Source organism: Dermacentor variabilis, chromosome 3 (genome assembly GCF_050947875.1).
Source record: "Dermacentor variabilis isolate Ectoservices chromosome 3, ASM5094787v1, whole genome shotgun sequence".
Taxonomy (NCBI): domain Eukaryota; kingdom Metazoa; phylum Arthropoda; class Arachnida; order Ixodida; family Ixodidae; genus Dermacentor; species Dermacentor variabilis.
Genome location: NC_134570.1, coordinates 30,013,810 through 30,040,327, shown reverse-complemented (window position 1 = coordinate 30,040,327; position 26,518 = coordinate 30,013,810). Strand labels below are relative to the sequence as shown.

At 50.2% G+C, this 26,518-nt stretch overlaps 1 protein-coding gene across 4 annotated transcripts in view; it reads left to right on the top strand.

Moving 5' to 3' along the window:
- LOC142575350 (uncharacterized) overlaps positions 1-26,518 on the top strand; it is a 229,873-nt gene that overhangs the window by 115,071 nt on the left and 88,284 nt on the right. Inside the window, exon 1 of one of the 4 annotated variants that reach the window (XM_075684636.1) lies at positions 10,772-11,061. The exons of the other annotated variants lie outside the window; for them this stretch is intronic. Coding sequence (XP_075540751.1) covers positions 10,991-11,061 — 71 coding nt within the window. The 5' untranslated portion in view covers positions 10,772-10,990. Of the gene's footprint in view, positions 1-10,771; positions 11,062-26,518 lie in introns of those variants that run through there. 4 annotated transcript variants of the gene reach the window in all.

The window sequence follows — 26,518 nt, the reverse complement described above, 5'->3', positions numbered from 1 at the left end:
AACGACGGGCCCTGGCTGTCCGATCATAATAAACCTTGGCCCTCTGCTGGGCCTTTGTCATTGCTTCACCTGACAACTCCTGTGCCCTTCTTAAGCGTTCGAGGAGCTTAAGCACGTACTCCACCACGACTGGGTCGTCGCCCCTACCTTCCCACGATTCTCGAAGCATGCGAAGCGGAGATCGAAGCGAGCGACCGTACACCAGTTCAGCTGGCGAAAACCCCGTAGCCGCATGCGGCGCGGTCCTTAAAGCAAACATCACCCCAGGCAGACACAGCTCCCAGTCAGTTCGATGTTCAAAACACAACGCTCTCAACACGCGCTTCATGACGGAGTGGAGCTTCTCAACGGAATTCGACTGTGGGTGGTACACTGAGCTGTGTAACAGCTTTACCCCACACCTTTCGAGAAAAGTTGTCGTCAAAGCGCTAGTAAACACTGTGCCCTGATCTGATTGGATTTCCGCAGGGAAACCAACTCGCGCAAATATGGACAGTAGTGCATTAACTATCTCAACTGAGCTGAGTTCTTTAAGCGGCACTGCTTCAGGGAACTTTGTCGCTGGGCAGATCACAGTCAAAATGTGTCTGTACCCCGTGGCTGTTACCGGCAGAGGTCCCACAGTATCAATAACGAGCCGTCTAAAAGGCTCCGTAATGATAGGTACCAATTTCAACGGCGCCCTCGATTTGTCCCCTGGTTTGCCCACCCGCTGACAAGTGTCACATGTCCTCACGAAATGGTCTGCGTCCCGAAAACACCCTGGCCAATAGTACTCTTGCAAGAGACGGTCCTTAGTTTTCTTAACTCCAAGGTGTCCGGACCACGAACCCCCGTGTGACAAGCGCAACAGATCCTGACGATAGCATTGAGGCACGATCAGCTGATCGAACTCCACTCCTCTGCGGTCTAGATACTTCCGGTACAGGACTCCACCTCTTTCCACAAAACGCGCAGTTTTCCTGGCGATACCTTCTTTGACATTGCAGCGCACGTTTTGCAGGCTGCCATCCTTTTTTTGCTCGGCTATCAAAGCCGTCCGGCTGACTTTTAGCAACCTATCAAGTCCGTCTGACGTAGGCGCGATGAGCAAATCAGTAGATAGCTCTTCTAACTTTCCCGCGTCGGGCGTTTCCTCTCCAGTATCTGGCGCCTTTAACGTTACAGACTCAAGTTTATTCAGTTCGGGCGTGCTCGGAATATCAGCTTGCTGCGCCTCTGACCCTTTTTCGTTGTTTGATAACGTCGGCCCCGCAACTACCGCCTTTGCAGCGAGCTCCCGAACCTTCGATCTGGTTAAGGCCTGAACACTAGCTTCACCAAACAAAAGCCCCTTCTCGCGCAGGAGGTGATCGGACCTGTTTGAAAATAGGTACGGGTACTGGGGTGGCAGCATAGATGACACTGCCGCCTCCGTCTCAAGCGCTCCGAAAGGTCCTTCAATAAGCACCTTTGCTACCGGCAGACACACGCTATGAGCTTCCACGGCTTGCTTGATCCATGCGCACTCGCCCGTGAACATATGGGGTTCTACGTAAGACGGGTGAACTACATCCATCGTAGCTGCGGAATCGCGAAGCACTCGGCACTCTTTCCCGTTCACGAGGAGGTCTCGCATGTAAGGCTCGAGAAGCTTCATGTTCTCGTCAGTGCTGCCTATTGAAAAAAACACAACTTTTGGTGTTGTTTCCGGACACTGCGCCGAAAAGTGACCCGGCTTCTGGCACGTATAACAAACGCCCGCTCGCCTCATCTCGAACCGCTTTCTGCGTTTGGCTGCCGCCGTCTCTTTACGTCTGGTCGGACTGCTTTCACTCGCATCCGCACTACGCGTGTTCCCCTTTGCTCTCATGGGTGTGAACTTCGGCCTCTCAAACTTCGAGCCAAATTCACCCTTTTGACCGTCCTTAGCTCCGCGAGCCCGACGTGTCACAAACTCCTCGGCTAGCTCAGCGGCTTTAGCCACCGTACAAACGTCTGGCCTATCCAAGACCCAGTATCGCACGTTCTCCGGTAACCGACTATAAAACTGTTCTAGCCCGAAACACTGCAGAACTTTATCGTGGTCACCAAACGCTTTCTCTTCTTTGAGCCACTCCTGCATGTTCGACATAAGCCTATACGCAAACTCTGTATATGACTCACTTCTGCCTTTCTCATTTTCCCGAAACTTCCGACGGAACGCCTCCGCAGACAGCCGGTACTTTTTTAGCAGACTCGATTTTACTTTGTCGAAATCCTCTGCTTCCTCTCTATCCAAGCGAGCGACTACGTCGGCCGCCTCGCCGGGTAACAAAGTGAGCAAGCGCTGTGGCCACGTTTCCCGAGAGAACCCCTGCTTCTCGCACGTTCGCTCAAAGTTAACCAGGAACAAACCAATGTCCTCTCCAAGCTTAAACGGCCGCATCAGGTCAGTCATTTTGAACAATACTCGTTCTCCTGCACCGTGTGCCTGACTTCCATTACGAGCGCGTTCCATCTCTACCTCAAGACGCTTCATTTCCAAAGCGTGTTGACGGTCACGCTCTTGTTGCTCTCGCTCTTTCTGTTCTTTACGTTCACGCTCTTCTTTTTCTTTTGCAGTCTCCCTCTCTTCAATGGTCTCAAGGCATTCCGACAGCTCGTCATCCTCAGCCTCTAACTCAAGAATAGCCTTTAGCAGTTCTGGTTTTCTGAGTTTGTCTGAGACATCCAGACCCAACTCTCTTGCAAGCTCCAACAATTTCGGTTTGCGCAACGACTTCAAATCCATGGCTGCTCTGAATGCTGCTTTCTCTACTGCTTACTATTGTCTTGCCGCAAACTAACCCGGCAGCAACGACAACCACAATTACCAGCTCTGTTTCTAACACTAACAAAAAGCCTGGCAAAGCTCAGAAGAAGAAAGTCCCGCACTCACCAAACCTCGCAGGCAGGAATTCCGCGCAGTCGTTCCGCTGCAGGCAACCAGTCGTCACACAGGGCTCGTTGCACTGCTCCCGGATCGTCGTTGAGCTGCTCAGCATACAGTCAACTGCATCTCTTCGCTGCTGGCCTCCGTTGTCGCGATCTCACCGCTGGCAGACAGTTGTTTGAAGTCGGAGGCGATCTCGCCGCTGCCAACCAGATGTTTGGATCGCACCGCTGGTACGATCGGTTGTTGGGAACTCGGCGCTGACGCCCGTGGTTGTACCTGGGTCGCAAGCCCCAAGGGTAGCGTTGGCCTGGCGGCCTGGGGTACAACTGGAAGCATCCGAAGGTCCCGGCAAAGCATGAGTCGACTGGTAACAACAAAACAACTTGTTTATTTTAACATCGCAAAGAGTTGGCGGTCAGGTTGACCGAAGTAGAGAGACGGGAGAGCACTTTACTCAACAGAAGAAATCGGAGCCCTCCTTTTGGCGTCCGGGGGCAGCTGTTTTTATACTCTCGCAGTTGAGGGCAAGAAGGAACCCCTCAAAAGACGAGCACGTGAATGTACAATGGGCTAATGGTGACGCACACTGTCGTAGCGCTGCCGTAGCACCATGTCGAGCACGATCTCGTAGCACCCTGTCGTAGCGCTGCCGTAGCACCATGTCGAGCACGATCTCGTAGCACCCTGTCGTAGCGCTGCCGGTCGGGCACAATGACTGTAATGAGAGGATGATCCCTGCTTTCGCATCGCCTGGTTCGGGCACAATGACTGGAATGAGAGGGTGGTCCTTTGCGGTCGCATCGCCGCAGTCGCGCCTGGAAACACCTGCCGATGAGCGTTGCGGCGACGACGATCGGGCCAAAATGTCTGCCGCCCCGCCGCAGTCGCGCCGGCAAAACCACGTGTCGCAGGCGAAACGCAACAACAGCGAGCTCAACAGTATTCCTGATTGCTTCAGTTCTCGATATCCTTTCTCCTTTCCTTCTTCTTCTTTTTTAAAACTGTACCTGTGGTTGTCGCAACTTCGCCTTCTCTCGTATTTCTTTTGCGATACTCTAGTGACAGTGCTTCGGCGTTCTGGGTTCCTATAAGCCTGACAAAAGAAAAGAAAGGAGTAACATAGTGGAATGTAAATAGGATCCGTCTGAGCGGCGGCGTGCCTTGCCCGAAGTAACACTGCAGGCGCCGACGAAGATCCGAACGTCCGAGAGCTCGTGTGCCGTCTCCTGTTGTTCCAAGGTTGCGTGGCTTTCGAAATTCACGCCGTGGCTAGACAAGCAGGACAGAGGGATCGCGAGCGAGGAAAAGCGATGACTAGTTCTTCCTTTCTTTCTTTCTTTCTTTCTTTCTTTCTTTCTTTCTTTCTTTCTTTCTTTCCTTCTTTCTTTCTTTCTTTCTTTCTTGCTTGCTTGCTTTTCTTTCTTTCTCTGGCGCTTCTTGGTCGTGCGTTTTACTTTCGCAACAGTGCTTTTCGGTCTACTTGGGAGCGCTAAGAGCCGACGCGCCTGCGCTGCGCGTGTGATACCGGCCCTCAAGAGAAGCCATCAGTGGCAAGACAAGTGTACACTCCACAGAAGAAGCAGCAACCGAAGAACAAACACAACCAGACTCGAACGGCTCGCGAGAGACTGGCGCGCACTCTGGTGCGCTCTCGTCTATTATGCAGGCTGCTGCTGCTGCGCTTACGTAAGCTGGAGGTAGGAGTAAGATTTGTTCCTTTTTTCGCAATCGTGTCTCCACTCTCTCGGCGAGGCGCGCGCCGTTCATGTTAAGTCTGGACGCAAGCCCGTGCGGGCCGTGACTGGAGCCCTAAGTCGAATGAAGAAGAATAGTAGTAGTAATGATAGGAAAAGAAAGAAAGGAAAGACGAAGTAAGGAAAATGTCAAGTGACGACGTGGAATGACGAGATCGATTGCAGCGCCGGCAATGCGCGCGACGGCACAGATGGTTTCCATATACGGTAGATTTCGCGAACAAGGAGACGGATAGAGTGCTTGAAGTAGCGCCAGGTCCTTTCGTGGCCGCGCCTTCGTAAAGTAGCATTAGCGAGTGGGTGGAATGATTTCAGTGAGAGAAGTGAACGAGCGAAAGAATGCAATGGCTTAGTCAGTAAGAGCCTGTGTGTGTGTGTGTGTGTGTGTGTGTGTGTGTGTGTGTGTGTGTGTGTGTGTGTGTGTGTGTGTGTGTGTGTGTGTGAGAGAGAGAGAGAGAGAGAGAGAGAGAGAGAGAGAGAGAGAGAGAGAGAGAGAGAGAGAGAGAGAGAGAGAGAGAGAGAGATGCAACGTAACGCGTCTCCAGATGTGGCATCGTTTGGTAGAATAAAAAAAATAGGTTATGAGAATAAAGAAGCTTGGAGATTGTCCTCTATCCTACGCTTGCATTACGCATGAAATTTGCCTTCTGTATTTGTCGTGCATCGAGTCAGCGACTCCATAGCGATATCGTGAAAGGGGCCGCCCCACGGAAAGCGAGCAATCGTCTCGCACTGTAACGAGTGAGTCTGTCGAAATCTCTGCGGAAACTTCGGCGCTAACGACAATCAATGTTTCCGAGAATGAATTGTGGACATCAGATAAAATGTTAACCGAATAGCAAAGACGAGGGAAAAAAAAAAGCCATTCAGTCTCAGAAGCAACGTTTGCCTTCTCTGCAAATGACAAAGGCGGTGCTAAGGAAGGAAAGAAAGAAAGAGAACAGTTGGTTAGAAAATAATACGCGAAAAGAAAGAAAAGGCAGAGAAAAATAAATACGAAGGCCACAATAAGGTTAGCGTGACCTTCACGCTGCTGTTGTCCGGATGGACCTCCCCTCTAAACGTTGTCTCAAAAATGCTCCTCTCTAAGGACAAGAGAGCGTGACGCAATAAAATTAACGACAGGCTTGCCGATCTATAAGTATAGCTCCGAATGGCCTGAACCGAGTCATGTCAGCGTGGAGCACAAATGCCGTCTGTGAGGCGAGTCCTCGCAGTGAAGTTCAGGCTTGCAAGAAAGAAAGAAAGAAAGAAAGAAAGAAAGAAAGAAAGAAAGAAAGAAAGAAAGAAAGAAAGAAAGAAAGAAAGAAAAATCGACAGAGGTGAATAGCCGTAAGCCAATTCTATCCATTTTCATCTTCTTTCTGTTGCCCTGTTTTCTTTTTCTATTGTCTAAGTCATTACACTTGATTTTATTCTGAGTAATTTCTTGATTGGTTAGCTGTAATTGAAGTCGTTTGGTGGAAATATAGTTATAACTGGTGCCCTCCTAGAGGGAGTCTCATTCTCAGAGTGTTATAAACGGCACGTTGTGAAAGTAAGGATTGCATGAACACATTGCAACAGTGTCACGAACATTTCGTGACACTGGGTCGAGAGCGAGTATATCAATTTGATGGGAACTTCAAAGCCTTATATTTCGAGGCCCTCTGACGAAGCAACCGCCGAGAATATTTCGCTGCGACGATTGCGCTCTGACATGGTAATTAGCGCAAACGCGCATACGAACAGGGACAGGGAACAGGCGCGCTTTCTTCGTGCTTTCATGCCGATTCGTGCTGTATACTGATTCTTGTCACGAGCGGGGCGTTGAATTGCGTGACCGTTGGCTGTGGAAAAAGAAATGTCTCGGCGAATGTGGTGATGTCATGAAAATAGAAATGCTTATCGACACATGTTAATGACTGTTCATTCAGTCTATGTGGGCGCGAAGCAAGAAAGGTCCAATGCACATGCGCATGTGTGCCTTGTCTCTTTCTGTTTTGCGCTGACATTCAATATGGAGTGCGCTTCGGTTCTTGCTGTACCAACAACTTCGCGCTTCGCTTGCGGTCCCCTCCGCTACTAGCAGCCACATCTCACCACAACTGCAGCCTCTATCTTTTATTTAATAAAGTGTATCATCATCATCATCGTCGTCGTCGTCGTCGTCGTCGTCGTCGAGAGCAGGCCGTGGCGTTCAGCTGTATCGTTGTGAGCGCCGCTGGTCGGGGATGGCAGAAGGGCGAACGCAGTTGCAGTGGAGGAGAGGGGAGGGGGTGCGGCTCGTGGCCGCGCGCGCGCTCCCGCTCGGCGGGGAAGCGGCAGCGAGGAAGCAGCAGCAAGAGGAAGAGGATGAAGAAGCGCACGCGGAGGAGGAGGGAGCCCATCGGTCGGCCCACCGCCGCTCATTGTGTCATTGGAGCAACGGCGGTAACGGCCTAGCGGCGGAGAGCTCCTCCTGCCGCCGCCGCCGCATCCCGGACGGGAGGTCGACGACCTCCGCTTCTGCACGTACCACCGCGCACGCCGCTGGCGTGCCGGCGTCGGTCAGGTCGCTTCGATCCGCTCGCTGGCTGCGCTGGCGCGTGCACAACGGCGTCCCTTTGCCTAATGGGCAACCCCCCTCGCTCGCATGCACACACGCACTCGTCCACCGCGTACCCAGATGAAGAAGAGAAGAAAAGGGGGAAGGCACGCCTCTGCTGCCGTCGCTGAGGTCATCGGAACGCGCTTCCTCGCCTTGTCAGGGCGCGTGAGAAGAGCTCCACCCGGAGATTCGCCTGCTCCAACTTCTTGCGGTTCTTCGCCACTGCCACCGAAGAGAGCAGCTGCAGTAGAAAGTCTGATGATGACGGGGCTGGGCCTCAGGCCAATCCCACCTGAGGGTTGTGCCGCGGGATAAGCGAGATGTGTGTGTGTGTAAGGGGGGTGGGGGGGCACATATATACGTCTACATATGGGAGCGTACAGCAGTAATGATAATGTGTCCCGTTGTCTTAACGTTCCCAAGGGATGACCCTGGGCAGCTTCGGATAAGAATACCTTCCGGGGTTCACTTACGTGAGCCTACAATCATTGGATTGTGCGTTCTTCATCTTCGCTGAAGGCGCTCCGGCCTCGAGTGACGTGAGAAGCAATGCTCGGGGGACGTAGCCGCGACCAGAGTCACTAGCTGTGGCAGCCTCTCGCATCGGTCGATGTGTATGCATGTAGCACTCTTTGCGACTGTCGTATTGGTAGGCACACAAAATTCGAGACGGCCTTACATTGGAAGCGAAAATGACCTGCTTTAAAGGAGCTGCGCGAAGCTTGACCCCCGGAATCTGTCAGTTCGGAAGCACGATGCGCTGATGGGCGCCTGCATAGGTAATTTTCACAGCGAATGTTGCCGTTGGTGCGGTGAGGGATCCAGTTCGCGCAGAGATGCATTGTCAACGGTAAACTAGCACACGCGTTGAACGACCGCTCGACGAAGGGTAATCGCGAAGTCCAGTTGGCAACATGCACGTTCTGTTTGCTATATGTTGACGAGAAATCATCATGTGCCGGAGCTGTCCTTGCTCGGCATTCTGCTTTCGGATTAGAGGTTACATACTGTTACGGAAGGGTAAAAGAAGAGAAATTAAGAAGATCGCGAGACGCTGGCTGCTGCGTGTTGTTGCTTGTCAGCCATCGTAACCACGTTGACTCTGCTTGTATATATATTGTAAATACAGTCTATCTATACTCCCAACATCCCCGTAACAATAAGAACAAGACTGTCGTGCTCGCAGTCGACGAGACGGTTTTCTTCTTCTCTTCTTTAAATTATTATTTTAATGATGTGCAGGGACTGGTGCATGTCGGCACATTATAGGCGCTCTTCGCATGCGCTGGCATCGTACAACCACAGAACGCCGCAACCGACTGTCAAAGCCGTTGACATGCGCAGTATTGCTTCTTTCTATTTTTTTCTTTTTTGCTGTTTCACAAAGTTACGTTGACACGTGTTGTTTAAAATCAGGGACTGCGTAAGAGGAATGAAATAATACCAAGTAGTCTGGAAGTAGAATGCACAAGGGCATATCTTATTTTGTTGTAGCGCAAGCTGAACAAGGACAACAGAAAGGCACATGGGACACACACCGAAAGGCACACAGATGTGCCTTTCTGTTGTCCTTGTTCAGCTTGCGCTACAACAAAATAAGATATGCCGTACCAACAAGCCCCTATAGCTATCCTCAACATAAGGGCGGCAGTGTCTAACTTAGAAGTGTATTGAAACGTCGGGATGTTGTAAGCCTTTGTTCACGCTGCGAAACCACGACTTGAGCCTGGTGTGCCGCCCTTTCTGCCTGTACTGGACGCTTCGTTACATTGACGGGTGAGGCGACAGGGAAGCTCTACCGGGAATGCAGCCCATCAACGGTGCTTGCACGTGACCTTAATGATTTATTTCTTTGTCAATTTCTTTGCGTGGTTAGACGCAAACTTCTGCGGACGATCTCGTTGCCGCTCGGCGTGTTCGCAATCGCGTAAAGTGCGCTCGGATTTCGCGATCAAGAGGGTGTGTCCGTGCGCGATCACGACGCAATTCGCCGCGACACTATCGCATCGCCGCAACGTGCACTAGCGTTGCCGCCCCCCTCTCCTATGTTGAAAACTCGCCACTCGTTTGCTCGAAAAGTTCAAAATCGCAGCTGTTTCTTCATGCGTCTCCGCGCGACGAATCTGGTGCGCGCATCCGTCCGGAACACTAGCAACCTTCCTCCTCCGAGCAGTGCGGCGATCCGGCGCCGGCCAGCCTTTTCCACTGTGTGTTTGCTTGTTTGCGGGCGTACAGCGTATAATCTACGCCTCGCACTCGGCAGAGACATGCGCGCGTTTTTTTTTCTCTCCAATATCTTCGCGGCGGCTATCTCTCCGTCGCCACTGGAAGCGGCAGCAACGAGCAGGTGTGCGCACCGCTCATCGTCGCAGGTGCGCGTTTGCTCTGCTCTCGTCATCCGTTCGGGGGCAACCCGCAAGCATTGTGTAGCGCGATGCCGCCTCCCGAGAAGGTGGGTGCGAGAAGCAGCAGAAGTAGCAGGAATAAGCGTTGACGAACGCCCGCGGGAGCACGCACGCATCGCGAGCTCGCTCGCTCGCCCCAGCAGCGTGCGGGAGGAAGAAGAGCGGCAGGACCCAGAAATGGGTTGCTGTATCAGGCGTTGACCCCCCGCCAGCGGCCCTGGCCTGACCGCCACTACCACCGCTGCCACCTTCCCTCGCCCGTCCGCTCCCCTCGCGGTCCTTCCGCGTCGCCCGCCGCGGCACACAGACCGACTCTCCGAGCCCCTCTCTTCTTGTTCGGCATCATCTCCACCCCCCCTCCGCGTGGAACGACGTGCGCGGCGAGTCGCCCCAGTGCAAGTCAGCCACTGCGGAGGCCGGGCATCGCCCCCCCCCCCCCCCGCACACACGCACGCACACCACTACCTCGGACGCGCGCACGCTCACGCGCTGCCCTGCGCTCCTCGCTCACTGCGTCCCCTCCGACGCCCCTTTGGTCCCGCGCCGCCGCTCAGCTGGCCACACGCTGCCGACGCAGAAGGACGCTCCACTCTGCTGCCGCTGTGACGCCCGCGGGCAGCGTGCTCCTGCTCTCGCGACCGCCCGCCAAGCGAAGGACAACCTTGACGGACGACCTGCTTGCTCTCCTGGGCCATCGCCGGGGTGCGTCGGACAACGAGTTCCTATCGCTACGGGGCGTCTCTCTTCTCCCCCCCCCCCTCGGCGCCGGTTGACCGCGTCCCGCCCGGCATTCGGGGGACCCGGCGTCTTCGCTTTTGCGCGACAGGCTGGTTCGAATCCCCGACTCGACTTCGGGAGGCGCCTCGGTTGTTTCGGCACGCGAGTGTCGCACCGGCAACGTTCGCGCAATCTTCGGTGGCGAGGGAAGTGAAGCCTTGCCGCGGGTTGTTCTCGCAGGCGGCGCGTCGCCGCAGGAGTGCCGCCGCGGCTGCCGGCCCCGTTTCTTTCCGCCTTCCTTTTGTGCTGTCGCCGCCGCCGCTATCTTCCAATTCCGCCGCGGCTGCGAGTGACAGACAGCTGACGAGAATGAGGAAGAGGAGATAAGAAGGCCTCGGCGAAGACACCGCGCGAAAGGCCTTCCCGGTTCCGGATTGGGTTGTGGACTTGCCTTCGGTTGACGCGTGCCCCCTCTGCTACGCACGTTTTTTGCACGCCGTCGAAAGGCGTCCTCCTTCGGCGCGCCTCTGGCTTCTTCGAGCGACTTTTCGGCGACTTCCATGAGTATTGTGCTGCTGCCGCCGGTGACCGCTGGTGTCGCGACGCGTGGTCGCGTGCCTTCCGCCTAGAGTGGGGCCCTCGCGCGGGAATGCTTCCTCTGAGCTACGGTCTCGAGATTGTGCAACTCTTCGAGCCCCGTTGGGCGGACCACGAAATCAGGTAAGCTATCGGGGCTTTGTGTAAACCTCGGAATCTTGGAAGACCTCTCTGCTCGTTTTGTCCTGATGTGCCGGTGGCTCGTGAAAGCCGGCAGTGTTGTTCATTTCTCACTGGGCGACGTGACGTTTTGCGACCGCGCCCAGAGCGCGTGCATGATCTTCAGTGGTGATTCGCAGGAGTACTAGATTAGGTGAGGACAACATAGGGTCACAGGGTCTCGTCCAGCTAGCAATTTATGAGATAAAGAAAAGCCTGTGAGATAAACTGGTAAGAGTGTATGCACAAGACCTTTTCTTTGTAGATATAACATTGGTGGGGGGGGGGGGGGGGCTAGCGGTGATGAAAGCAGGCTTGGCGTCATAGATTTTGTTTTTATTTCGTAATTAGGCGATCGTCTTCGTTTAGGTCATTGTTGTTATCTGGTGACGATTAACCGATGCACCTGATTGTTGTTGCTAAGCGTCAACAGCCAGGTGATGGGCTGTTTTTTAGTGAAGGTGGTATTATCTAAAAAACGTCAAGTCAGAGGAAGAAAATTAATTCATGGCTCTGGTAAATTCGTGCCAGCTGCGATAGAAATGTTTGGACATTGGCTACTCAGGATGACTGGCGAAATGAGTTACATAATCGTTACTTACATCAATTTTCCTTCACTAATGAAGTGCTTACATTATGTCTACATCTGCGGTATCATAAGTGCGAGGGAATGAGCTTTATGATACAAGCTTGCTTTTGCGAAAAATGATCATTAAATGTTCGCGTAAAACGTTACTTTTCAACGAAGATGCGCGGCTTCAGTGCCTATATTGAATTACCTTTTGCTCTGTCATCGATAGGAAATGTCATTGCCTTCCTCATGTATAGGGCAGGTGGCTGTGCGCGCGTCGAACTTAAATTCACGGTACATGGTTAGGTAAGCGAGTATAAACCACCGACTGCGCCGGAGGAATTGATTCGTCGTATCTGATATCAATATTTTCCTTCTTTTACCTGCTGCCGGTCCATTACGCCCTTCTCGTAGTTGTTAAGCAAGCGTTTCCCGCAATGTGGTTTGTGGGTGCACCTGTGTCTGCGTCAATAGAACGATGCGTCACGACGCTTAACTTGCAAGCGTTGCGTCGACTCATGAGCATCTCCTAACCTCGCAGATCTCTCTTAATGGATGAGCTTTTGGTTTTTAACAAACTTGCTTTTGTTTTCTTGTATTCAGACTAACCGCTAGCCCTTCCCTCTAAAGGCATCGCGTACACGGCCGCTGTCTCCGTGGCAGCGGAAGCCAACAGCTAGAGGCGACGACGAGGCCGTGCGCGTGTCATCCGCTGCTGCCTCGATAAATCGAGCCAGCCGCTTCGGGTCATTGCAGATTGCGTTGTTGCGTTGGATCTGCGTGTCCTCCGAAATTACTATTTCATTCGTTCCGCGTGGACGCAGCTCTGTTTTCCGAAGTAGAATGTGTTCTCGTGGCGATGGTGACACGGCATAGAGAAGACACAATTTTCACTTAGTGCAGTACTTGAAGTGCACCGGCTTAAGAGACCGTTTATAGGGTCCTTGTGTATGGTGTCCCTCCCACACGTACACAGTGCTTACTCTCTCCCCTTCTTCCTCTTTCTATTCCCCTACCCCCAGCGTAGGGTAGCACACCGGATGCTGTTCTGGTTGACCTCCCTGCCTTTCCTATCCTTGTTTTTTTTCTCTCTCTCTCTTCTTCACTCAGTCGGACAACGGGATCCATAATCGGTTAGGCAGAAATGAAGTGCTGAGAAGCCCACTTGCGAATTACGAAAGAAAGGAAGCGTATTACCTTTTTTAACATTTCATGTCTTTAATTTGTGCCCCTTTGGACCTTCGGCACGTTCGCATATGTGATTCCATAGTACGCTTGACAAACGAAATTAACCGCCATTTCTCGCATGTTGGGCGGCATATGCGAAGGCTTCTCTGCTAACTTGATCGAAACCGCGGGTCATAAATTAAGCATCAAACTCAGATGGGCGATATCCTAGCTGGAATTGGGATAAGAACAGCTGGATTCGACCATGAAATGTGGCCCGGCCGTTGAGGCAATAGTGAGTTTCAAGAGTACGTAAACCTAGTGGAAAGGCGGCAGAAAGCCCGGTATAGTGTAGTGAAGTTGCGTGGTTCGTCACGTGGCCTGGGCGAGCTACGCATAACGGGACAGGAGCCATTAGAGAGCTCAGGCGGATATAGCATTTTTTTTTATCCGGCAGTATATTTTTAACAGGGGTGGCACTCGTCGTGGTTACATAACAGCGGATACGGCGCTGCGGTGTTGAGCTCGAGGGTTCGATACCGGTCGCGGCAGCCCGCTTTTCGACGATGGCTAAATGCAAATACGCTAGGTGCAGGTTAAAGTACCCCAGATAGTGAAAATTAATATGAAGTCCTCCACTACGACGTGCCACTCAGATCGCGGTTGGGGCACGTGAAACCCCATAATTTAATTCTTAACGCAGAAGGCGTTAGTAAAATAAGTTGTGCGCCTGTGCAATGCAACTTTCCTCACGTTCAATGCGGGGAACATACCACGTTATAAATTGTTCTATATAAAAAAAATATGCTAATACATAGTCTGCCTTCGTATATATCACTTGATTGCCTTCTGCGGAAAGACATGCTACACCTGCGTTAATATGCTTTTGGCACGAAAATGTTAGCGTAATTACCCCCCCCCCCCCCTTTCTGACATTCAGTACCTATTATGTCGCTGATACGCCTCCTGACCTGCGTTCACGCTTGAGCTGTGGTAGGAAAAAAGAAATGACTGAGATCAAACGCACATGTAGCGCGAAGCGAAGCTTCAGTGAAGCGCTCGAGTAGTTGATATGAAAATGTTTATTTTTCGCATGAGTACAGTTTAGCGATAGGAATTAAGGGCCGACCGTGCGAAAAAAAAAAAAAAAACTCATCTCGACTGTTTGAAAAAGCAGCAGGCTCTCACAGCACTGACACAGCTTATACAATCTTACAGAAATGCATAAAGCACAATCTAATATTCCTACACAGACAAATGCAGTCTTATACAGAGACGCAAAATACAAAAGCACAAAGTGTACATTATTGTAAAAATACATTTCTGCCTGATGCCGAGCAAGAACAAAAAGAAATCAAACATACTGGTTTTGTCCAGTAAACAGCACCACACCAAAAACATTTTTTTTTTTGCTGAGGCGAAAAAAAAAAAATAGATTCAAGGACTTCGTCTAATCTTAAGTCGAAATAACTACGAACGAACTAACGAGACGCATAACACGTGTTTGTTTCCATTCTATGCAAAGGGCAACGTCATGCATGTTCACTGTGTCTATTACATGTAAGCATAGTAACAATTCCCGGCTCATACGAAACGGAAAATTGCTCGCGTTTTGAATGTATACGAAAGGCAACGGTTGCGAGGACATTCCTCCGTTGTTTTCTTTTCTATTTGTTTTATCACGCAGCAGCAAGTCTGGGACGCGCTTAACCTGTCGAGTGTGATAGTAGGGGCAATCGGACGATGCTTTTCTACGTTTGTCGCTAGACGGCCTACTCAACGGCAGCTTGCTGCGGCACTGGAGCCACTCTGCTCGAAAGGCACGGACCCAGCGAGCCGGCAACGGCGAGCGGAGACCCGCGCCGAGTAACGGCACCTTCGAGGATGACGTAGGCCCTCGTCGGGGCGCGCGAGCGCCCAACTGCAGGCATAAATAAAGTTTCTCCAATCCAATCCAATTACTGCTGACCGCGCGTCCCAACATAAACCAACGGTTGAAACCACGCGCACGCGGATCCAAATATTCCCGAGTATACCACCTGTCACTCAGCGTGCTGCAGTTAATAGTAATACTAAAAATATTTTCTGAACGCAGACTACCACTGCGAGCTGACTGTGGTATAGACCATACCATCTTCTTCTTTCTTTAAATGCTAGCGCACCAATCGCCAACTATCGCCGTGGCCGGCGCAGTGACTGCGGGTTTTCGATGACGGAGAAGTTGACCACGAAGCCACCAACAAGCGAACTGTAGTGGCACGGCATATATATATGCCAGAGGAAATGGCTGGCTTCCTATCTCGCCCGTTGTTTCTGCCAGTTCCTGCAGTCTCTGGTAAAAAAATTGGCTGCCGCATAAAAGCGATTCAAATTTCGGTCTAATGCCGTTCATGCGTTCGTAGGTTACTTGCGCAGCGCCGCTTCTCTTGCGGGGCTCTGTCGGTAGGTCACCGTGTCGGCGTCGGGCCCGGCGCTTAGCGCAGATAGCGCGCGGATGAACAGATAAAGGTGTCCCGCCTGCATCTGGTTGGGTAGGACGCATCGGCGCGGACGCGATGAGTTCATTGTTATGCAAGTGGCGCCGGGTGCTGCGTGGAGTGCCTCCGGAAGGAACGGAGACAGTTTGGAAAGAGTGGGGGAAGGGAGATAGTTGAGGTTAGGGCCGCTCGCGTCAAGCGGTTTTGTGTGCATACACGGGAAGCCGCAGCAGAGGCAAAGCGGCAGAGCCGGCGGCGCGACGTGCATGCTCATTGGCAAGGCGGCGGCGCCGTAGTCGTTGTCGTCGTCGGAGGTCGCAGATAAGTGGTGCTGCTGCTGCTGACAGAGGCGGAGAGGAGAACGGGAGAGGGCAAACTGGGGGGGGGGAGAGGCGGGGCGGGGAGAGGCAGGTTCGAAGGCTGCGAGGTCGGGTCACTGCACTGCAGCAACGAAACAAGGAAGCGGCCTATCCTCGAGCCACGATAACCTCGTTCGGCATGACCGATACCGGGCACCGACGCAACGCCGCCAGCGCTTGCTTGCTCGCTTGCTTGGCTGTCGACGGCGACGACGACGGCCGGTGTGTGCGGATGGCACATCCTTCGTCGTTGTCGTCGTCGCCTCATTGTGTTGGCGCGTGGGCCGGACGTCCAGCTCGCGAGAGCCCGCTCGCTAGTTCCTCCTATATTTATTTTTTCTTCGGTGTTGCCAGTGTAAAACATGTGTGCCTTAAGGTTGCGCAACGACTGACGCAACTATAAGTTTCGATAACACCACGTGGGCAGCGAACGAGACGATGCGGGGGTAAAACAGTTGACGTTATCTGTTGATTTCGCATTGTGCGCCGACACTGCTCAGTATTGTTTAGTATTTTCTTTTTTACGGGTACCATTGATACATCACTCTATTTTGAATTCAGCAGTATACGGTGCTTCGCTTTCGTTATTTTATTCGAATTATGTTTTTGATTTCCGAAACTCGCAGCTACCGTGATGTTCTGCTGCTCTACAGGAGGTGGCGGATTTGATTGCTTCCTGCTCATTATTTGTGGGAGTGGAATGCATAAACCGCGTGTGTGCTTTGTATGCACGGTGAGGGATTCTAGATAGGTAAAACTGGGGCTGTCCACTACGACGTCGCTATTAGATCGCATCATCATGACCACTTGTAGGATAATTTGACCTTCGCTTACTGCTACTTGCCTGGCGTGAGCATCCTGCGCCTTACAGTTACGTGTATCCAAGTTATTCGTCGCTTGCAGCCTGCACGAGCTAGTTGGACAAATAAGGCGAACTGCTCACAGCCTGACAGGCGATTCCTGTGGGCTATATTGCGGAGAAGCTCGGGTAGTTTTCCGCTTGCCGAAGATTCTCAGAAAACTGATAAGATTGAGCGCCACCAGGTACAGCCGGTGCATAGATAAACAGCCAAAGGAACAACGTTTTCTGTCGACTCTTCGAGTCGGTGACAGGCCGTCGCTGTATGCTTGTTTTGCCAGACTGGGATGTTCCGATGTCTTAGGCGTTACCGCTACGGAGAAATCGTTTTCGTTGTTGTCGGCGTCAGTAAAAAAAAATGGTTGTGATGATCTTCATAATAAATCTCATATGCGGCTCATGAATAGAACATAAAGTGTAGCGAACGTACCGGCAGTGTTATCGTTAGCTTATCGCAAGATTCGCGTAAAATAAATTTAGAACGATAGATTAAACTCGAAAGTCACTCAGTAGAGAAAAGCTTTAGAAGTAACATTGTAAAAATAAAATAGCGAACACAAGTGGGGCCGCAGATTTTTGCCGCAAGCAGAAAATAATTCTAATCAACAGCTTCGAAAGCTTATCATCGATTATCACCTGCGTGAAATTAGCGATCATAAGGTTATTTATGCCATCTTCAAGTTTACCCCCAGTCCCCGCCAAACGTTAAAAGAAAACCATCCGCATGTACGACAGAGGAAATTACGAAGCGATTAACAAAGAACTAGAAGCTTTCCTGCCATCTTTTCAATCTACATTTCATCACCGATCTGTCATCGATAACTGGACAGTTTTCAAAAACAAGATAAACGAGCTAACAAACAAATTTATTCCCTGTATCAGTTTTCGTGCAAATCGCCAAAAACCGGGGTTATAAGACAATCTGAAAAGATTAGAAAGAAAGAAAAAAACGTCTTTACAGCGAAGAGAAACGGAACCCATGTGCAGATGTATGGGATAAATGCTATGTGCAACCGAGGATTCGTATTATAACACAACTCGCTGCGCTAAACACGCTTTCTTTCAAACTAACCTGCCAGAAATAGTAACGAATAACCCCAGGAGGTTTCGGGAAATAATAAACCCGCAAGAAACAAGTGCCATCGCTCTCACCAACACCGCAGGCGAAGAAGCCACTGATAGTGAATGTGCAGACATATTTAACCGTGCGTTTGTTTCCGTTTTCACAGACGAAACTCACTCATCATTGCCCGCTTCGCCTAGCGTAACACTTTCAGCAATGACATCAATCGAATTCACTTCGCAAGGCATCATGAAACTTGTCGACAGAATTGAATTATCATCAGCCGCTGGAGTCGACGAAATCAACCCAAAATTGCTAAAGAACACAAAATATATTTCAGCCATAGATCTTTCATTACTGTTCTCTCAGTCGCTTTCAACAGGAATCCAACCGGACGACTGGAAGGTGGGCAGGGTCAATCCGGCTCAGAAATCAGGTATAAAAGATTCTCCGTTAAACTGTCGTCCCATTTCCTTAACCAGCCTGCCTCGCAAACTCCTGGAACGTGTCATTTATTCACATATCACCGTTATAGATTTCAACAATTTCCTTCTACCGGCTCAGCACGGGTTTCGTAGAGGACTCTCCTGCGAAACACAGTTGACAATCTTCACCTTCGACCTACATTCTAACCTTGACCGTTACCTGCAGACCGTTGAATGATGTTTTTGATTTCGCGAAAGCATTTGACAAGGTGCGACACCAACGTCTATTAATAAAACTCGCCGTTTTAAATTTCCACCCTAATGTTCTAGTATGGATTAAAGAATTCCTAAGTAACCGCTCTCAGCTCGTTTCTATCAACAATCACAGCTCCGGCACTCTCCCTGTAACATCGGACGTACCGCAGGGATCTGTGCTCGGCCCGCTTTTGTTCCTCATATATATTAATGATCGTGAAGTATCGTGTAAAATCCGTATCTTCGCCGACGACTGTCTAATTTATCGTACTATTACTAACACTTCGGATCAAGCTACCCTTCAAGACGACGTTGACCGCGTTCGTGAATGGTGCGGCCTCGGGTTAATGACGCTAAGCGCTAACAAATGCAAACTGGTCTCATTTCATCGTCAACACAACCCCTTTATTTTTTCCAATGCAGTTGCTAACTCGCCTATAGCAAGCGTCCAGTCATTCAAGTATCCTGGTATCACCCTCTGAAGTGACCTTTCTTGGCGAACACGCATTACCGCAATCATATCATCTGCCAAGCTGATCTCTAGAATACGAAAGCCGCCCCTGCAGGAAGCAGTGCATCAATCTTCGCCCCACTGCGGTGCGCAGGTGTGGGCGCGGCGCGACGAAAGTTGCGTGCACAACCATTCACCGTTTCCCAGAAATTGCTCGCGGTGGCGTCTTGCGTCGGCCTGTTGCGCGCGCGGCCGCGTGCTAAGAAAGTGACGCGTCTCCTCCCAGAGCCAGTGCCTGTGCGCGGTGCTGTTTATATGTTATTGCGTCAGGACGGGGTTCTTCCCGACGCTCCGAATCCCACACCGCTGCGTAATCGCGCGCTCTGCCTCTGCAACGGGTTGCGGTCCTTTTCTCGCATGCCTCTCCACAACGCGCCCCCCCTCTCTCTCTCTCTCTCTGTATACATAGCGGGAAGTCCTCACGCACGTTACGGCGCCGCTTTGATGCTCGCTCAGAAAGAAGGAACGGCCCGCAGGAGGCAGTGGGACGAGGAGGAAACCTTAGCTAACCTGACCTTGGCGGGCGTCAACGTTTTGCGTGCTGCTGCTCCTTTCCTACCCCCACCCCCCCTGGTTCACCCTCTCCCGTCTGGCCGGCTCAGTGTCAAGGTCGCGCTACGCTGAGCAACTGAGGCAGTAGTGCCAAGGACGACCCAGTAGCACGCTCGCCGCCGTCATCCTCGCCGCAGGCGATGTGCCGTTCCTCTCGAGCAGCTGTAGGAAAGAAAATAAGAAAGAAAAATGCAGTGAAGGGGCGGGTTCGATGAGGCTACGCCGGGTCATCACGCTGATGACGAAGGGACCATAAGCGACTCCCGAGGCGGTCGCGCTTGGCCTGAGGATGTCTAGACGGAGCAACCCCCCTACTCCTCATCCTCTACGGCTTGAGACGAAAATGACAAGAACACAAAGATCAACACAGAAGGAGAAGCAGCGACTTGCGTCTTTGAAGAAGCACCGCTACGCACGCACGGATGACTATCTTCAGCGCTTCCTCCCCCATCCCCGTCCCCCACCCCTTCTTCTCTCGCGGGCTTAGCTCAATGCCGACTTAACTACTAACCCAGTTGGGGAAATAATTTTTTTCGTGTAATCCTGGCCTGTCGTGGCGCGTCTTTCGCGTCGGGGTAACGCGTCTGGCAACCTGTCTGCTTCTTTTTTTTCGTAGCCGTCGTAGTTCATCTTTATTTTTTATTTTTTGCTTCACGAAAGCGGGACGAGCTTTATTTATGGCTGGGTTGGTTACGAATTCCTGTTACCGGCTACCCCCCCCCCCCTTCTCTCTCTCTTGGTAATGTCAAGAATGTGGTTGCGCTGCGGATGATCGCTACCTCCACGCGCGTTGCAGGTTGGGCCGCACAAGGTGCTTCTCTATGAAGCGGGAAAGCCAGCTTGCGGGCGAAGCTTCAGTCCTCATCCGGAGATTAAAGACGAATGCCACGTGTTTTCCTCTTGAACCAAGCGTTTCGTGACGCACGAACGCGGGTCTTATTAACTTGTCGCTTGGGTTCTGTAAGAGGGTCCCTGACAAAACTTTGGGAAGTGGCTGTACAAATGAGCCAGCATGCGATACTGTGGGTGGCTCAGTTAATGTCTTTACTGATATAGGAAATATTCCCGACATTTATTGGCTTTTAAGAGATGATAAATTGCTGTGGGGAAGCGCAATTGTCATAAGATGAAATAGCGCTGTTACAGTAACGAAACACTAATACCATCATCATCATCATCATCATCATCATCATCATCAGCCTGGTTACGCCCACTGCAGGGCAAAGGCCTCTCCCATACTAATTGTGGCCATGTCGTCCCTGCAAACTTCTTAATCTCATCCGCCCACCTAACTTTCTGCCGCCCCCTGCTACGCTTCCCTTCCCTTGGAATCCAGTCCGTAACCCTTAATGACCATCGGTTATCTTCCCTCCTCTTTACATGTCCTGCCAATGCCCATTTCTTTTTCTTGATTTCAACTTAAATGTCATTAACTCGGGTTTGTTCCCTCACCCAATCTGCTCTTTTCTTATCCCTTAACGTAACATCCATCATTATTCTTTCCATAGCTCGTTGCGTCGTCTTCAATTTGAGTAGAACCCTTTTCGTAAGCCTCCAAGTTTCTGCCCCGTAGCTGAGCACTGGTAAGACACAGCTATTATACACTTTTCTCTTGAGGAATAATGGCACCCTACTCTTCATGATCTGAGAATGCCTGCCAAACGCACCCCAGCCCATTCTTATTCTTCTGATTATTTCCGTCTCATGATCCGGATCCGCCTTCACTACCTGCCCTAAGTAGATGCATTCCCTTACCACTTCCAGTGCCTCGCTACGTATTGTAAATTGCTGTTCTCTTCCGAGATTGTTAGACATTACTTTAGTTTTCTGCAGATTAATTTTTAGACCCACTCTTCTGCTTTGCCTCTCCTGCAGGTCAGTGAGCATGCATTGCAATTGGTCCCCTGAGTTACTAAGCAAGGCAATATCATCAGCGAATCGCAAGTTACTGAGGTATTCTCCATTAACTTTTATCCCCAATTCTTCCCAATCCAGGTCTCTGAATACCTCCTGTAAACACGCTGTGAATTGCATTGGAGAGATCGTATCTCCCTGCCTGACGCCTTTCTTTATAGGGATTTTGTTGCTTTCTTTGTGGAGGACTACGGTGGCTGTGGAGCCCCTATAGATATCTTCCAGTATCTTTACATATGGCTCGTCTACACCCTGATTCCGCAATGCCTCCATGACTGCTGAGGTTTCGACTGAATCAAACGCTTTCACGTAATCAACGAAAACTATATATAAAGGTTGGTTATATTCCGCACTTTTCTCTATCACCTGATTGATAGTGTGAATATGGTCTATTGTTGAGTAGCCTTTACAGAACCCTGCCTGGTCCTTTGGTTGACAGAAGTCTAAGGTGTTGCTGATTCTATTTGCGATTACCTTAGTAAATAGTTTGTCGGCAACTGACAGTAAGCTGATCGGTCTATAATTTTTCAAGTCTTTGGCGTCCCCTTTCTTATGGATTAGAATTATGTTAGCGTTTTTCCAAGGTGCTGGTACGCTCGAAGTCATGAGGCATTGCGTATACAGGGTGGTCAGTTTCTCTAGAACAATCTGCCCGCCATCCTTCAACAAATCTGCTGTTACCTGATCCTCCCCAGCTGCCTTCCCCCTTTGCATAGCTCCCAAGGCTTTCCTTACTTCTTCCGGCGTTACCTGTGGGATTTCGAATTCCTCTAGACTATTCTCTCTTCCATTATCGTCGTGGGTGCCACCGGTACTGTATAAAGCTCTATAGAACTCCTCATCCGCTTGAACTATCTCATCCATATTAGTAATGATATTGCCGGCTTTGTCTCTTAACGCATACGTCCGATTCTTGCCTATTCCTAGTTTTCTTCTTCACTGCTTTTAGGTTTCCTCCGTTCCTGAGAGCATGTTTAATTCTATCCATATTATACTTCCTTATGTCAGCTGTCTTACGCTTGTTGATTAACTTCGAAAGTTCTGCCAGTTCTATTCTAGCTGTAAGGTTAGAGGCTTTCATACATTGGCGTTTCTTGATCAGATCTTTCGTCTCCTGCGATTGCTTACTGGTATCCTGTCTAACGGAGCTACCACCGACTGCTATTGCACACTCCTTAATGATGCCCACAAGATTGTCGTTCATTGCCTCAACACTAAGGTCCTCTTCCTGAGTTAAAGCCGAATACCTGTTCTGTAGCTTGATCTGGAATTCCTCTATTTTCCCTCTTACCGCTAACTCATTGATCGGCTTCTTATGTACCAGTTTCTTTCGTTCCCTCCTCAGGTCTAGGCTAATTCGAGTTCTTACCATCCTATGGTCACTGCAGCGCACCTTGCCGAGCAGGTCCAAATCTTGTATGATGACAGGGTTAGCGCAGAGTATGAAGTCTATTTCATTTCTAGTCTCGCCGTTCGGGCTCCTCCACGTCCACTTTCGGCTATCCCGCTTGCGGAAGAAGGTATTCATTATCCGCACATTATTCTGTTCCGCAAACTCTACTAATAACTCTCCCCTGCTATTCCTAGTGCCTATGCCATATTCCCGCACTGCCTTGTCTCCAGCCTGCTTGTTGCCTACCTTGGCATTGAAGTCGCCCATCTGTATAGTGTATTTTGTTTTCACCCTACCCATCGCCGATTCCACGTCTTCATAGAAGCTTTCGACTTCCTGGTCATCATGATTGGATGTAGGGGCGTAGACCTGTACAACCTTCCTTTTGTGCCTCTTAAGTTTCACAACAAGACCTGCCACGCTCTCGTTAATGCTATAGAATTCCTGTATGTTACCAGCTATATTCTTATTAATCAGGAATCCGACTCCTAGTTCTCGTCTCTCCGCTAAGCCCCGGCAGCACAGGACGTGCCCGCTTTTTAGCACTGTATATGCTTCTTTTGGCCTCCTAACTTCACTGAGCCCTATTATATCCAATTTACTGCCCTATAATTCCTCGAATAGCACTGCTAGACTCGCCTCACTACATAACGTTCTAGCGTTAAACGTTGGCAGGTTCATATTACAATGGCGGCCTGTCTGGAGCCATTGCACTAATATACTTAGTTTTTTTTCTTTTTTGCTCATGCCACTTCGCTCGGGCGCGAACATTACACGAACGTGCGTAATTTCAACACATTTTTAAAAATTTTTGTTTGATTGCTTTGCAGTGCGGATTTGTTTTTCGATTTCTGTACGTACTTACTAGCGCTATAAGATTGCGCGTATTGTATTTTGACAGAAAATACTGGAAACATCCTTTGGAACAAATGTGGTTCGATCGGTACTGCAAATTCCAAATCGAAGAAAAAGTATTTCCAGTGCATCGACTTTCCACTTCCCTCAATTGACGGCGGATTTCAGTCGAGGGAAAGGGTGGCGCCCGTTTTGTATTTACGCTGTGAAGTACTGCGAAGGCCGTTGTGGTCTACCTTTTTGAACTTGCGTAAAAAGAGAGATTGAGATGAGATAGCTAGATATATTGATTGATATGTGGATTGGTAGATCCCCGTCGGGTCGACCTTTATGGCGTTAGAAAATTATTGACATCAGTTATTTGTCGATATTGCAAGCTTTGTCACAAATTCTCATTCTGCAGTCTGCAACGGGGTTTCATATTTCAGCCCTAAAGTCGGCGTTGTGACACTACATTTCGCAAGTGCATGGGATTGATTTCGAGAAGGTCGATAGCCCGTTAATGCAAGGTTGAGCACAAAGCTTAGTCAGGGTTCAGTTTACGGCAGGGATCATTGAATGTTTTATTCGGTTTCCGCCTTTTTGCTTGCCGTGCCATATAAAGCAGCACAGATAAAATGCAGGATAGCAATTAATTTTTTTTAACTGTTTCGGAAAAACGTGCGTGATTTCTCGGAACACATGTTGCCGGTATTTCTGATTGATTCACTGTACGTAGTTTCCGGCGCGTTTACTGCTCGCTTTACTCCAGTTGGCTCGCATGAATTGTTTGTCTCGAAGCGGTTGTCAGAACTAGCGATGAATCTGTGCTGTCTCAGTAGTTCCGTGCAGCAGAGCCAAGGCTGCCAGGCCCGCAGAGGCAGATGCTCTCGCCGGCAGCAAACCGCGTTTGCCCACCTGTTCCGTCGAGGTGCTCGTAGCTTCCACATTGATACAGGGAACAACTGCGACAGAGCTATAGCCAGGTATCTTTTCATACTCCTTGTGAACGTGAGGTGCGTGTAAGCCAACCAAACGGCTGCTGTGTTGTTGACTGTGCGTGTATCGTTTACCAGAGAAGCGAGCGTATTTTGCGTCTGTAGCGGTGACTGCATGCCGCAGTGTTACATCCAAACACTTAGAAAGTCATTTAAAGTACCGCATCAGTACCTCAAAGGGACACTAAAGAGGAACATTGCACACGTCAGAACTAGGTCATTAATTTCAGTGTATATTCTCACATTTCGGTCGTTCTTTCTCTCTCTCTCTCTCTCTTTAGCAAGAAAGGTTTTTGAGAGCCCTTGCATGGGCTCTTTGCGCGCAGTCTAATTGCTCTTCAATGGCATATAGCCAAGTGTCCCCTCCCCCGTTTCCTCCCTGAAATTTGTTTTAGTACGCGGCATGCCCAACCCTCTCCTCCCTCCAGCTCGCCCTCGTCGTCCCCAGTCAAGTGAGTGCCCCCGACTCTCCGAAATACATTTCTGGTTGCGCCACTGTCGGTATTTCTTCATAAACGCTAAGGTGTAGAACAGGACAAACGCTTTAAAAATCGCATGACCTCACCAAGCTAGTGCAGAAAGTCTAAGGTGACGTGTCTACCAGTCTCTAATTTTTCTGTCGTTTCCAGCTAGCGACATGTCGGATCACGCTTAGACTGATCTGTTTGCTAACGTATAGTGCACTGTTTAAATTTCCTGAAAATCGTCTCGGGATTCTTCCTTCAGTGTCCGTTTAAAAATGCGGCGTCTTCTCAATGTTAGCTGCAGCTGCCATTGTAGATAGATACCTGGGCTTACGCTGTTCTTACGCTGTAGCTGTTCGTAAGAGCAGGTGCCAACCAAATCATGGCGTTTGACGTATTAAGGGCTAAGGTGACGGGCACTTAGGAACACACACACACAAAAAAAAAACCTTTTGAATTCAACCCTTGATTGCATGCCTTGCGTGACGCTAAACATGAAGTCTGAGAGTTCGCGTTAGTCATGTAAACTGCCTGAATAATTTTCTGGCCAGGATATTCCGCAGGAACTTATTTACATCTAAATCCGGTTCACAGTTCGCTGGTGTGTGTGCGTGTGTGTGTTAACGGCGGATAGCGCGTTACAGCGGCAGCTTCACCACCACTCTTCACACACAGCAATGGGTCTTTTGTTATTTTTCTAATAGCCATGCAACGTGAAAACGGCAAAAGCTCAACTTTTTGGACTGTACGATATTTCTCTTTCGCGTGTCGAAAAACCGCACCGCGTCAACGGTCTGGCTGTCGAAACGGATTGCATACGTCCGGCCGGAATAGCTCACGTACGAACGGAAACTGCGGCGTCGATGTACGCACATCTGACTTTCCGCAACTTGCAGCCGCTCTGGAGTTCCTTTTGTCCATCTTTTTTTTTTTGTTAGAACGCAAGCTCATAAACATATTTCGCACTAAGGTTTATTTTGTGTTGTTGGTACTTGCGTTCGCCGTGACTGGCCACGTGGTCACAGGAACAGAAAATGCGCGGAATGACAGTGTTCTAAAACGTGCCGGCCGAATCGGCAATTCCTGCTTTTTTTGTTCTTTGTTAGGTCTTTAGGCTTCATATATAGCGCGTTTTTATTCCCGTCATCTTAAGTTCGAAATGTTGATCTACCAGTTCGGACACGCATCGCGTCGAAACCCACTTACGCATCGAAAGAAACGCTTTCCTTGCAAATATTTTTGCGATATATGTAGCATAATTAGGGAGTCTTGGGTTTGCGCGCCTTAAGAAAGAAGACGAAAAGGGCCCGGCGTACAAAAGAACGGAAGCAGAGCGTGGGGCTTCGGGAACGCAAGAAAGGTTTGGGCGCGCTATTTCTAAAGCTCTCTGCCGTGTTACACAGGCAGATTGTGCACCGCATGGTATAGCTAGTGACAGGTTGCGACTACGCATGCGTGTTTCGCTGAAAGCGAGGAGAGTTTAATAAAATCTCTGTTCAGCATAAATATAGGCTGCGCGCGTTCATTCCCGGCAGAGTTCCAAGCAATTGAAGAATCACGTGGACCGTTGTTACTCTTT